Below are 15,317 nucleotides of genomic sequence, written 5' to 3'. Positions count from 1 at the left end.
TGAAAAGAGCCAAATCCATCATCACTGATCATCACATAAAATTGTTGTTGCTGTGTACATCAACCAACTAATTTAAGAAGGAATTTATGATGTTAGAATCATACCATTAGATTTTACATCCAGAAGGAACTTTGAGGCCATTACTCCAATTCCCTCATTTGAAAGGTACAGAAACTAAGATTCAGTGATTTAGCCAAAATCAGAGAGATAAGTTATGACGTTAGAATCATACCATTAGATTTTACATTCAGAAGGAACTTTGAGGCCATTACTCCAATTCCCTCATTTGAAAGGTACAGAAACTAAGGTTCAGTGATTTAGCCAAAATCAGAGAGATAAGTTTTGAAGCCAAGATTTAAAGTCAGCCACTTGGACTCCGGATCCAAACTTCTAGCCCTCTGAGTTTCACCCATTATTCACCTCCTTGCCCTCTTTTTCCTTTTATTACTATCTCTTCCATCAGTATCTAACTTCACTGAATTTCCTCTCTTCTTAGAAACCAACTTCAGGATGGATGTTTATTTCTTCCATCTTTTGTTAAGATTTTCAGACTCAGGCTTTTGTAAGGATCCATGAAATTGCTAGGTCACTGGGTCTCATCCTCTCCCGTTCTGCTTAAATGTCAAACAATACAACTGAGGTCTAGGAGAATGAGTTTCATTTCCAGCTGATTATGTCAAAAACAGTTTCAAAGTGCTTAGCAAAACACACCCTTTTCTCCCTCATCCCCAAAAGTGAACCACTCTCCTCTCTGAATTGAAACATTCTAGAGGCAAGATTTAATCTAGTGTTACCTGTACAAAGAAGTGAATTCTGTGTGCAGTGTGTAAACCATCTATAAGAAATACAGAGAATTGGCTGGAAATAATCCATATTATGTCAGAATGAGAGCTTTCTATCCTGAACAGGAAAAATGATCCAGTTTTTCTACTTATTTTTACTGGGGTAACAAGCTGTGAGAGTGATATCAAGTGCTGCACTTGGAATCAAGAAGATCTGAATTCAAATCTGCCTTAGACACTTAGGGCACTCTGGGAAAATGACTTACTTAACCACCACTTGCCTCAGTTTCTTCCATTATAAAATAAATATCACAATGCTATAAAAGGTAAATGCTATACCTCCCATGATTGTTATAAGCATCAAATGAGATAAAATTGTAAAGCCCTTAGCACAATGCCTGGTACATTGTAAGACATTAGCTATTATCATTAGCTGTTATCTACCTCCCGTTGTTGTTGTAAGCTTTAAAGTACTATGTAAATGCTAGCTGTTGTTATTATTGTGGTTGTTCAATATAAGTGAAACTTTTAATTATCATACTAATTATGGGATAAAATTGATGGATTTTTTTTTCTTTCCCCTTCTATAGCAATGAAGTCTGGGGGAACACAACTAAAACTCATCATGACATTCCAGAATTATGGACAAGCACTGTTCAAACCCATGAAGTAAGTGGAAGTTTTTGTGTCTGGGTCTAGGGAATCCATAATGGATCCTGTAGCTCATGGGGCAAAAACATAACCTGTATCAGAATTAAAGAGGTATGCCTTGACTGGACTTGCAACATTGTAACAATGTCAATTGGAATCTTTTAGATAGTTTTCTTGGCTCTTTATTTTCCTTTTGATACTTTAGATTTATTTTCAGCTCTGCTCTACCCTCTCCCAAAGCCTGTGCCCATCCTCCATCTAAACCTCTCATCAGAAATAAAAGGACAAGCTGAAAAATCATCTTAGTAATTATAAAGTCATGCAAATTTAATTTATTTTTATTTAATATTTTATTTTCCCCCAATTATATATAAAATGATTTTTAACATTCATTTTTTTAAAACTCTGGGTTCCAAATTCTCTCCCTCTCCCCTCATTGAGAAGGCAAGCAATTTAACTTAAGTTATACCTGATACACATTTTTAAAAGAGGAGACCAAAAAGATGCCCCCAAAGGAATGAATATCTAAAGGAGACAATTCCAGGGACCAGAGTTCCTAAGTATGGGAGAAAATTTTGACTTGTGGGACCTTATGATGTGATTCAAATAATACCATGCAATTATATATTACTTCTTGTTCCCACCTTAAATCCCACCATTTTGAATAAATGATGAGCTAGAGTCCAGCTCAGTCGGTGTTGCAGGAATTTTTTTTTCCCAAAATGCCTTTTCACATCATCTTCTAGGAAGGAGATGTTTCATTGCATTTAAGGTTCCTTTTCACAGATGATCTCATTTAGTTTGCCTTGAAGGGAAGCTTATTATAGTTGCTACCCTCACAAAAGAGAGTTTTAGATAGAAATTCTCAGGCAGATTTAACTTCAAGGATTATATTTGATGCTCTTGGGCTTCACTTAATCTGTCTTTTATTCTATCTGATTTATAATAGAGACAAGGTAACTAATCAGGTACTTGCACTATGAATTGAGCTTTGAAAATGGATCTGAATGACTGTCCCCCCAAAAAAAATTAAAAAAAAGAAATGTGGAATGGGAGAAGATGGAATTGTTAGAAATTCTCAACAGAGAATTAAAATGGAAAAAAAAAAAAAAAAAGATGGAGTGCTTACTTCATTGAGTTTAGCAAAGTCACCGGAGCCACCAAATGTTTAATGAAACTACTTGATATCTGTGTCAGAGGGATCAATGAAATCACATTCATTTCCTGTCTTTGTTCCTGTTTGGAGATAATGGAGTTCATTACCTTTATCTGAGCTAGTCTATACAGAATAAGGAATTTGTAGTTGGAGTGGTTTTTTCAGGAAGTGGAGGGTTGAACACTTATTCAAGATAATTTGATCTTCTGAACTTTGTAGATAGCCAATCAGCCTCATTCAAGCCTTAAACCCTCTATTTCTTCAACATCTGGAGAGAGAGAGAGAGAGAGAGAGAGAGAGAGAGAGAGAGAGCGAGAGAGAGAGAGAAAGTGTGTGTGTGTGTACTTATTAAGGATTATGAATCTAGAGCCACAAAGAACCTGAGAGGCCATCTGGTTCCAAAGGTAAGAATAATTAAGGCTTAGATAAGTATTATGTTTTGTCCTGTGTCACATTAGTAATAAATGGCAGGGCTAGGCTGGAATTAGTGAGATCCAAGTAGTTGACTTCTTTTGGATAACTTATCAATTTACATTTCTCATCCTTTTAGCATTTATAGAACACTTTAACATTTGTTAAATACTTTACACATGCTATTTCATTTTATTCTCATGAAAATCCTGAGATATAGGTGGCATTTTATCCCCATTTTACTTTTTTATTTTATTTATTTATTGGAGACAATAAGGATTAAATGACTTTCCCAGAGTCACACAGCTACAACTAGTAGGTGTCTAGAGTTGGATTTGAACCTAGGTCCTCTTGATTCGACAACAATTTACTATACTGTCTATCTAATCTATCCCTATTCCCCCCCCCACATGCATTTAATAGTATTTTATTTTTTTCTGATTACATATAATGATAGTTTTCAACATTCATTTTTTGGTAAAATTTTGAGTTTCAATTTTTTCCCCCTTCTCTTCCTAGAAAAACAAACAAACTGATATAGTTTATACATGTATAAACATTTAAAAAATACTTCTATTAGTCATATTGTGAAAGAAAAATCATAACAGAAGGAAAAACTACCAAAGAGGAAAAAAAGTGAACATAGTATGTTTTGATCTGCACTCAGTGTCCATAGTTTTTTCTTTGGATATGGATGGTATTTTCCATTCCAAGTCCTTTGGAATTGTCTTGGATCATTGTATTGCTGAAAAAAGCTAAGTCTATCATAGTTGATCATCACAATCTTGCTGCTTCTGTATACAATGTTCTCCTGGCTCTGCTCACTTTATTTAACATCAGTTCACATAAATCTTCTCAGGGTCTTCTGAAATCTACCTGCTCATCATTTCTTATAGAACAATAATATTTCATTATATTCATCATCATATTCATATACCACAACTTATTCAGTCATTCCTCAACTGATGCACATCCTTTCAATTTCCAATTCCTTACTACCATAAAAAAAAGCAACTACAAACATTTTTGCACATGTGGTTCTTTTTTCCATTTTTATGATCTCTTTAGGATATAGACTTAGTGGTGGTATTGCTGGATCAAAGAGTATGAACAACTCTTTGGGCATAGTTCCAAATTGCTCTCTAGAATGATTGGATCATTTCACAACTTCATCAACAATGCACTAGTGCCCCAGTTTTCCCACATCTCCTCCAGCATTAATTATTTTCTTTTCCTGTTATCTTACCCAATCAGATAGATGTGAGGTGATACTTCAAAGTAGTTTTCATTTGTATTTCTCAATAGCAATTTAGAGTATTTTTTCATATGATTATAGATGACTTCCTTCATCTGAAAATTTTTTCATATCTTTTAACCATTTATCAATTGACTTGTATTCTTATAAATTTAACTCAATTCTTTATATATTTTACAAATGAGGCCTTTATCAGAAACACTGACTGTAAAAATAGTTTCCCAGTTTTTTGCTGCCCTTCTAAATTTTGGCTGCATTGATTTTGTTTGTATAAAACCTTTTTAATTTAATGTAATCAAAATTAATCCATTTTGCATTTCATAATGTTCTCTATTTCTTGTTTGGTAATAAATTCTTCCTTTTACCAAAGATCTAACTCTAATTACTCTCCTTTTCTCTACCCCCATTTTAAAATGAGAAAAAAGCTCTAGAGATTCAGTGACATGCTAAGGGTCATAAAACTATTAAAGATCCAAGAAAAAATTTAACTACATTTTCCTTACTCCAAATCTAGCACTCTGGCTCCTTCTTAATTTAATTACTTCCTTCTAATCTTTAAAAATAATGTTTAATTATTTTTGATTTTTGTTATTTTTTAGTATTTACCATCAAGGTTTCTGTTAACATGAGCAGTGTTCATCATTTACAAATTTTCTAAACTGCTATAAATGTGGTTATTTTAAGCCCCCCTAATTATTATGACATTGTCATTTTGGAATTGCTAATGAGGCAAAATGAAGAGTTCGACATTTTCCTATCTACTGCATGCTGCCCAAAGATGGCAAGATGATGGATGGGCCTGGACATGCAGCCAGGTTCTCACACCAAGCAATTATGGGAATCTGTGGACAATAGCAGAAAATGACAATGTCTTCATTTCTCCTTCAGTGGGATTTCAAGGACATCACTGCAGGCTTCTCTGGATTGATTTACACTTCTCATCTTGGTATACACATTTTTTTTTTTTTTTGGCAAAAACTGAAAGAATATTCCCAAGCATGTTAAAAGTTACTTGGAGTAATATATGTATTTTAAAAACTAGCTGAAGCCTTGTGCACCATAGATACTCTGCCACTCAGCTCATTCAGACAGAATATTTTCTGCATAGGACTTTTCCAGCAAAAGGTGAGCTTTTTTCCCCTCCGCTGATTTATTGTTATTTAAAACTAAATAAGGGCCAAGGGTGATCAATAAATCGAACAGGTAGCAGAATGTAATAAATAGGATTTGGAAAATCTGGGGTTTTATCCAGGCATAGCTACTAAACAGCTATTAGGTGTTGGTCAAGTCATTTTCTATTTTTGATTCTCAGTTTCCACCCTGTTTTTTGGAAGGTATTGGGATTCCTCTGCTTTATACAGCTCTCCCAGCCTAGATCCTATTTGGTAAGCTCATCAGGATATTCTTTCCCCTAAAAAAACTTCCTCTCAGTGTTCCCTTTCTTTTATTCCCCTTCTATTCCTACCTTTGGGAGAAATCCTAGAATCCCCACTCCACTCCAACTATCAGACCTTTCTAAATGATGGTGCAATGGGCAACTCCAGCACACCTCCCTTGCTGGGTGAACATATCTGTTTGTTCATATTGCTTGAATGAGCAGAAACTCACAAAATACAATCATCCTGATAAGATGGAGGATTACTGGGTCTTACTATCTTCTCTATCACTATACCATACTCTAGGGCATTGTCACATAATCTAACAATGCACATTATTGATCTCACCATCCACCCTTTTACATCCACCCCCAATTAGTATAAGACCTTCAATTTATATACCCAGGACTCAGTATAATACTTGAAATACTTTTATTGTTGTGGTTCAGTCCTGTCTGAATTTTTGTGACTCCATTTGAGGTTTTCTTGGCAAAAAATATTGGAATGGTTTGCCATTTCTTTCTTCAGCTCGTTGTTAAGTGACTTGCCCAGTATCATACAGCTAGTAAATGTCTGAGGCTGCAAAAATAAGTCTTCCTGACTCTAAGCCCAGGTCTCTATTCATTGCACTTTAAACATGCTTAATGATTAATTATTTTTTTAATTTTAACTTAATTTATTAATTTAATTATTTAATACTTTTTCATTCATTCATTCAAATATAGGTCCAACAATTCCACACTTTTGAAATAATCTTTGCTAGGCTCTTTGTTTGGTACTGTGAATAATACAAAGAAGATAGAATGCAATCCCTGCCCTCAGAATGATTCAGCATTTTAAGTCTTTTTCTCACTAGTCACACAAAACAAGTTGATTGTAAAATTATGGGCATTTGCATGGCACCATATGAACTATGAATCAGGAAGACTCATCTTTAGTTCAGATTCTGCCTCAGATACTTAATAATTGTATGAACCTTCACCCTGTTTGCCTTAGTTTCATCTATAAAATGAATTAAAGAGTAGAACACAATAGACCATAAATGAGGTTATAAAGAGCAGAACATGACTGAAACAACTGAATAATAAGTAGAATCATGGAACTGCAAGAAGACCTTAGAAATATCTGGTCTGACTTTCTGCTCCCTATCACTTTTCAGAAATGGAAACTGAGACCAGAAAAGGAAAATATTTTGCCCAACATCACAGAGATAGTGTGGCACCAAGGAGAATTAAACCCAAGCTCTCTGGTCCAAATTTAAAACTGTTTCCATTGTGCAATGCTGTAATTAAGATGGATACCCCAAAGGATAATTAATAAATTAAGGCAGTAACAGTGTATGAAATTTATTAAGCCATTAAACTCCTATTGTGTATCAGGTGATTGTTTTTTTTTTTAATTAATGTTTTTCCCCAGTTACATTTTAAACATTTGATCACATTAAAAGTTTTGAATTCCATATTCTCTCTTTTTAAAATATGCTTTTCAGATTCTCTCTTATCCCAACTCCCAGCACTCATTAAAAAACTACATGTGAAGTTATGCACATTTCCATAAAAGTCATGTTGTGAAAACACAGATCTTCCAGCCCAATTTTAAAAAAGCATCAAGGAAAATAAAGTTGAGAGAGAAAGAGAGAGATAGAGATAAAAAGAGAGAGAGAAGAGAAGAGAAGAGAAGAGAAGAGAAGAGAAGAGAAGAGAAGAGAAGAGAAGAGAAGAGAAGAGAAGAGAAGAGAAGAGATGAAGGAAGGGAGAAAGGGAGGGAATGCTTCAATCTCTATTTGGACACAGTTTCTTTTATAGGTATGGACAGGATTTTTCATCGTAAGTCCTTCAGGGTAGTCATGATCTTTGTACTGCTGAGATTAGCAGTATTGGCCATCTCAAAATATTGCTATTACTCTGTATATAGTACATTTTATTTTGCTTGAGTTCTTGGAGCACTTTCTAGGTTTTTTTCTGAGAGCATCTTGCTCATCATTCTTCTCTTGATGGCTGGGGATGCAAATAACAACAATGAAACTCCCAACCCTCAAGGAGATTAATGTGGAAAATAGAGGTGGGAGAGGTTTGAACTAGTTCCAGCCCACTTAAGCATTCAAGGTACAATAAGTTGGCTTATTGGATTTAGAATGGCTCTCTTTTCTGTGTTCTTAATAACTCCATAAATTATGTATTATCATAAATTAATACTAATTTAGATTTTTAGAGTATATTTTCTACTAAGATTTCAAAAGATGAAACAACACTAGATAAAGAGGATTCAAAGTAGAGAGTATCTAACATGATAGGAGAATGTGTAGAAACCTAGCATTAAGGTGCCTGAGTACTCAACCAATTTTTTCTGCTTACTTTTTCTTTGTGAATTTGTACAAATCTCTTAACTTTCTGGGCTTAATCTTAAAATTCAACAAACATCTATTCGTTTCCTTGTCTGAAAATGGGCCAGATGGCCTCTTTCAATCTAAGTCTCTTAAGAGGGAGCAAATAATATAGCAGATTCCAAGTTAATGTTGGTCAGGCAGGATTTGCTTGGATATCCATGCAAAATAACCTTTAGTTACCTTTTGGAAGTTAATCATTATCTTTTTAATCATGTTTGGTCACTTTCAGGTTTCAAATTTGCTTCTCAGAACATTAGATGGAAAACAAACATTTAATGCATTAAAGCTGTTGGTTATTCCTGTGTTCTGCCATCATCAGCAAACTGTGTCTAGGTTTCTAAGCATAATCTCAAAGACTGTGAAATATGGTACAAGAGTGATACCCAGTCTTCTGTTTATTTTGCCAACAGCACATTTATGTCACTTTGTTGATTATTTCTGTGTCATCCATCAGTTGAATTTATTTTCGGATTTCTGTAACACAGTCAAAAATTCCTTAGTCTTCTGCCCTTTAATTTAAAATGCAGAACATTAGCCAAGAATTCTGTTCCCCCAAAACCTGGCATTCTAGCTGGGAAAAGTGGGAACACACACACACACACACACACACACACACACACACACACACACCCCAATTGCTTTTTCAATGAGGTGAAATAAAGGCTTCCTCAAACTCAATATTCAGATTGTATCTTTATGCTCATGCAAGAATTGGGGATCCCTTTTATCTACATTTGGGAAAATCTAACCCAAATCATGCCATAAAGATATAGCAAGATTTTCCTAGAGCAACTCTAGGCAGTGAGCTAGAGAGAAGTTCACTGCTGAAGTCAGACTTTCCCCACACTGGATCCAGTCTGTGAGAGCCTAGAGTTTTGAGAGCCCCTAGGTCACAAAGTTGTATATATGTATGTATATATGTGTGTGTACTTTCCTCTCCTAATTTCTCCATAAATTTATAGTTGGCATTTATGTTTTCCTAAGATCTCAAAGGATGAGAAAACACTAGAGAGAGAGGATACAGAGAAGAGTAATTAAAGCAGTAAGGATGTGGGGTATGAGTTAGCTGTAGGAGCCCTGGATTGAAGTCAGGAGATTTGAATTCTAATCCTAGCTTGGCCATTTACTTCAGCTGTATAACCTTAGATATTGTCATTTAATCTCCTGGATCCTCAATTTGAAATTCAACAAATTTTTCAGAGTAAATGAATTTGGGGAAAAAGTGATTTTTCTAGGCAGATCTTAAATATTTGATCTCTGGTCCCTTTACACTCTTAAAAATTATGGAGACCCTCCAAAGAGCCATTTGTTTGGATTATACCTAAGGGTATGTTCATATTAGAAATTAAAACTGATAAAATTTTAAAATATTTACTAATTTATTTCAGAATAACATTAAACCCAATATATTAACATAAATATAAATACTTTATGAGAAATAACTTTTCCAAAACAAAAAAAGAGAATGGTTTTTTTTGTATATTTTTGCAAATCTAATGTTTAATAGAAAACAGCTAGATTCTCATATCTGTGCTTACATTCAATCTGTTTCTATTTTGTTTTGATTGCACACAGATATGTAGTTGGAAAAAAGAAGAGTATTTTAATAGGTAGGAAATGTCTTAGTATTATTAAGAAAATGGTTTTGACCTTATAAATCAGAGAAGTTCCAGATCATACTTTAAAAACCACTGCTTTGGGAATAAATCTTTTTTGGGGGAAGGGGGGATAATGACTGGAAGATAGAAATGCTGATAGTTTAAAGATCAGAAACTTTACTTATAAAGAAAATGCTATTTATAAAGATTCCTTTTCTCAAGTAAGGGAAAATGGCAAGATGTTCACTTTCTTATATAAGTTGATGGTCACAAACTGTCTGCATGTTCAGTGCTCAACTCTAAAGCCTAAATTATCATCAGTAAAAAAATAAAAATAAAAATGTTTCTTGCCTAAATCATCTCTATAATGACCTCACTTCTGCTAAGCCTTGTAACTGCTATTGTTGGGGGAAGGATGGCCTTGGGGTTGACATAACATGTAAAATCATGTCAAAAAAGAGGTCCAGACTGTTGCTTGTACTGGGATTTTGTGGTATTGAATTCTGCTGGTTATGAGCTGGGACATTGCCCAAGGTGTGGGTGTTATTCTGTGATAACAGAAACTCTCGTTCTAATCCTATTTGTTGTGATAGTTTAACCTGCCCTAGCTTAGTCTGAGAGATAGATTTATGTGTCATCTTGTTGAAAAGACATGGAGTTCACAAGAACTTTATTGAATTTTGAGAGAGAAATGACTTTAGAGGCCCTCTAGGTCAAGCAGAGGGTCTGGGTCTGGAGTCAGGAAGACCTGAGTTCTAACTGTGTGTTCCTGGGCAAGTCACTTAACCCTGTTTGCCTCAGTTCCCTCCTCCATAAAATGAGCTGGAGAAGGAAATGACAAACCACTCCAGTATCTTTGCCAAGAAAACCCCCAAAAGGCTCACAAAGAATTGGACACTACGAACAACAACAACATAACCAGCTACTTATTTTACAGGTGAAGGAATCTTCCCCTAACACAAAAGTCAGAAAAGTGATGAAAGTCAAATAGATAAGTCACAAGAGTCAGGATTCTTTCCACATGAGACATTGCTTTTAAGCACCTAGTAAGTTTAACTTGAGTCACTGTGCTAAATGATAATAATAACTAACATCTATATTTTACCTTAAGATTTGCAAAATCCTTTACTTATATTAGAGATATGGAGAGGTCAGGAGAGGTGAAATAGGTGCTATTATTGTCCCCATTTTACAAATGAGAAAATTGATGCTAAGGGAGAATAAACAACCTGTGTAAAGCATCCTAGAGACTAGTGAGCATCTGAAGTGGAGATTTAAAATAAGGTGTTTCTGACTTCAAATTTAGACTGCTAGGGAGAGTTATCCATTAAAAATAAATAAATAAATAAAGTTAAAAGCCATGCTAACATGATTCTAGAACACCATGAGCTCTGGGGGAAAAAAGGACATTTAGCATTTGTACCATCAATATTAAGTGATTAATAAAAAGGAATTTTAAAAAATTAGGTGTGAAAAAATAAGATAATTTTATTTCCTGAGAAAATAAATTTATCCCAGAACTATTTAGATCAAATGACCTTCATGTTACTTGGGATTTTTTTTTTTTTTTTTTTTTTTGGCATTTGAAATGGGTGTTCTGTCATCTAGGGCTTAGAAGTGTTTTTTGTTTTGTTTTGTTTTGTTTTAGGGAGAGAATTCTTAATTTTTTTTTTTTATTATGCACCCCTTTGGCCTTCTGATGAAGTCTCTGAATTCCTCCTCAGGATAATGTTTTTAAATGCGTAAAGTATATCAAATTGGACTCTAATGTTTTGAATGACTTTTTTCTCCACATTAGATTCGTAATACAGTTCTTTGTAATTAGAACTACTGTAGATGGTGTATTGAGATTAGTCCGTGTGAACTAGACATATCATTCTTTCCTTCAGTAACAGAAATAATCATTTTAAAGCAATATCAGATACAAAGAAGAGACCCCTACTTGAGACTTTGCCACTCTAAAGTACAGTCACTTGCACCTTTCCTCCCATAATTTTGGGTAAAGCTGTAATTCTCAAAAGTGATCCACAGATTGTAATCTCCTTCACCTGTGTCCCACCTAGCTGCCTATAGAAAAGGTGGTAATGGTGACAATGATAGCTTGCTAGAATTTATATAGTGGCAATTAGTGTTGCAAAGATGGAGCTGTTATCTCCATATTACAGATGAGAAAACTGAGGCTGAGAGAGGTTAAGGGGCTTGTCCAGAGAAACAGCGCTAGCAAGTATCCAAGGCCTGAGATTGGATTTGAATTCAGGTCTTCCTGACTCCAGATCTAGTGCTCTATCTACTCTGACCCTGATAGCTGCTGTTTCTACAATGGGTAGAGGGAATTTCCTCACCTGGGAGTTCCCTATCAATGAAATGACAGGGCCAGTCCCTTTCCCTATTCCTTAGCATGAGGCAGCTCAGTATTGGGTATAGAAATCCAGTTTTAGAGTGAGGAACAACTGACTTCCAGCTGACCTTATGTCATGGATCTCTGATTATCTGAGGCAACTTTTTCTCACTCAGAGTTCTGTATGCCGGGTCCAGAAGGGAGGGGGAAAAAAAAACTTACTTAGCATGCATTCCAGACAAATAGACAGACATGAACTTATGTCAGTGATATTTAGGTGCTAAGGGAGACTTGATTACACAATGTGGATCATGGGATATAGGATGGAGTAGGTGTTAACCATATAATTAAGCAACCCTTTGATCGGTTCCAAAAATCACATGCTGTATGGAATTGGAGCCTGCCACCAAAACTCCTGAACTGCTTGTGCCCATTTTGAGCCCGAGCATTTCAAATATTTGTTGATTCTTTCTCTTTAAGGCAGTTAAAAAAAAAAAAGATAGCAACCTTTTTTGGATCCCCTGACCTTTCTAGTTTCCTTAGATCTTATTCCCCAATATCTCCCCCTTCTAAATATGGTCTTTGGTCCTGTGACATTCTTGCTTGAGCAAGACATCTCACCTCCAAATTCCAGGCATTTTTACTGGTTTTCCTCTATGTATATATAGACTGTTCTCCATCCTCATATCTATCCCCTGATCTTGCTGGCTTCCTTCAGATCCAAATAAAGTAGATCCCCTCTGATTCATTCTGTATATACTTTATATCTTGTCTCTCCCATTAGATTGTGAACTCCTGGAAGAGAGGAACTGTCTTTAGCCTTTTAAAAATATTCCTAACACTTATTTATAGTGCTGTCACTTAGTAGGTGTTTAATAAATATTTATTGACAACTGATCAGATCTATAGTTTCATTACTCTAGGGAATTCCTCGTGAGGGAATTCTCTCTACCAGTGCATATTGGCACATGCTTTACAACTTATACTTTCCATAATTACTTATGTCAAGGCTGGATTCCATATTCATGCTCAACTCATTTTGTAGGAAGAAGTGAAGTTCAGTCTAGCTTCTTGTATTTTATTTCATAGTTTAAAGGGATTCTTGCTGACTTACAGTGTTCCAAACTCATCAGCCCATACTATTTCCTTTTATTTTTTTATTTTATTAAAGCTTTTTATTTACAAAACATATGCATGGGTAACTTTTCAACATTGATCCTTGCATAGCCTTGTGTTCCAAATTTTCCCCTCCTTCCCCTCACCTCCTCTCCTAGAGGGCAGCTAGTATAATACATCACATTATTTCTGATGTGAATCATTCCAGCTTTTTCTTTTTGAGGCTGAAGCCAAATTTGAACTCAGATCTTCCTGATTCCAGGACCAGTACTCTATCTTCTGTACCACTGAGCTGCCCTCTTCTGCTTCTTCTAAGGTACAACCCGGGGTAGAAGACAAAGATAGAAAAATAACTGCTAGTGTTGGCCCTGGTCCCAAATGGTTCTTTGATGTCTACTTGTGCTGTCTTAGATGAAAGACAAGTGGTGGAGAGTGGTGGATCTGAAGTCAATTTTTAAAACTAACCCTCTACCAACTATCTGTATAACTTCACACAGGCCATTTAATTTATCTAAAACCTAGTTTCCTTATCTGTAACATGAGGTAATTGCATGTAGCAATGCCTGGGTGACTAAAGGCAGATAATTTAGTTTCTCTAACCCTCAATTTCTTTATCTGTAAGATGAGGTAACTCGTCTACATTGTGATGTGAATCTTGGAAGATGCCTTAAGACCCATAAAAGGAAAATTTGAATGGAATTCCATGAATGATCTGAGTGAAAGGACTTGGGTCCAAATTCAGACCTTGTCACCTTGAGCTAGTCACCCTAAGACAATAAGAGATGGTAGCACTAAATACTCTCTTCTTCCAGCTCTTAATCTATAAAACTCAGCTGAAGAATTGCCAGATATGTTGTGATAAACCTCAATTAACATTTTTGGCCACACAAGCCCTCTTAAGCAAGTTGTAGCGTAATAGCTATGGAACAATGTGGACAAAATACCTTCTGGATTTATACCTAGAAGAAAGAAGCTCACAGGTCATCTTGGCTAGTCCCCTTACTTTAACACATCTGAGTAAAATGAGACCCCAAAATCTTAAGCAGTTTGCCTAAGATAACATAGAATAAGGATGGTTTATCACCAACCTTAAGACTCCAGAATCAGTGTTTTTTTTTTTCCCACAGTACTGTACTGCTTCCAAATATACACATATAATTAACAGTAATTGTACCTTACACATGCATAGCATGTTTTTTAATTTTAGGCTCATAGCAATCAGTGTGGTATGTCCTCTAAGCCTTGGGCATGGGGGAGATGTTGCCATGTACACCATCACTAGATTGGGGCATTTCTTCCCCCTCAAATACTGACAGCTAACAGCACTTGGGATACAAGAGACAAGAGACACTCATTACTCTCAAAGAGTTCCCACTACAAGTAATTCTTAGCTTCAGTTTCTTCATCTATAAAATGGGAATAAATAATAGCACCTACTTAATAAAGTAATGTAAGGATCAAGTGGGATCATCTATGCAAAATATTTTTCAGACCTTAAAATGTCATGCAAATGTTAACTATTATTTTTATTGTAAATAGCTGTTGAATTGAAATAAATTGAATCAAGTGATACCCAAAAACTGAATGAAAATTCAATATTATTAGCATCACGGTCATCCTTTGAGTTGATGAGAAACCTACTACCTGCATAAATTCACAGAACCATAGATAAAGCTTGTTACAGAAAAAACCCCTGAGATCATATCATCAAAGGTTTTATACAAAGAACCTCAAGAGACCATTTTACTGATGAGGTTAATAAGACCCAAGGATGGGATTTGTCCAAAGTTACTTTTGTAGTAATGTGATCAATCTAAGGCCGAAGTTCATGCCTACTAATTACCAACTCAGATGTTTTTAATACTTTATCATTTTTCTAACAGAGACTTGGTCCTTGCTCTTTTGTACAGAACTCATTGAACCATAGAGCTTTTTCTAAAGTCAAATTTTATTTTTTTTTATAGAGCTGCTTTCTCAACCTCCAACTTACCCTTTTCCTTTACCTCACTAAGAAAGCAAGAAAAAAGCAAAATTCTCCTGTCAGAAAAATGTATTTTGTTAGGTTGTTTAAAATAGATCTAATTCTTCATGATCACATGTAGGTTATTTTGGCAAAAATTAACTAGAATGGTCTGTCATTTTCTTCTACAGCTTATTTTAAAGATGAGAAAATTGAGGCAAACAGGGTGAAGTGACTTACCCAGGATCACAGTTAATATGTGTCTGACTCAGGATTTGACTTCGGGAG

General features: G+C 35.2%; 1 protein-coding gene across 1 annotated transcript in view; it reads left to right on the top strand.

Moving 5' to 3' along the window:
• FAM20C (FAM20C golgi associated secretory pathway kinase) overlaps positions 1-15,317 on the top strand; it is a 158,348-nt gene that overhangs the window by 38,172 nt on the left and 104,859 nt on the right. Inside the window, exon 3 of the mRNA XM_052000650.1 lies at positions 1,373-1,451. Coding sequence (XP_051856610.1) covers positions 1,373-1,451 — 79 coding nt within the window. The remainder of the gene's footprint in view (positions 1-1,372; positions 1,452-15,317) is intronic.

Source organism: Antechinus flavipes, chromosome 1 (genome assembly GCF_016432865.1).
Source record: "Antechinus flavipes isolate AdamAnt ecotype Samford, QLD, Australia chromosome 1, AdamAnt_v2, whole genome shotgun sequence".
Taxonomy (NCBI): domain Eukaryota; kingdom Metazoa; phylum Chordata; class Mammalia; order Dasyuromorphia; family Dasyuridae; genus Antechinus; species Antechinus flavipes.
Note: the sequence above shows the minus strand (reverse complement) of the source record. Positions and strands in the feature narration are given on the sequence as shown.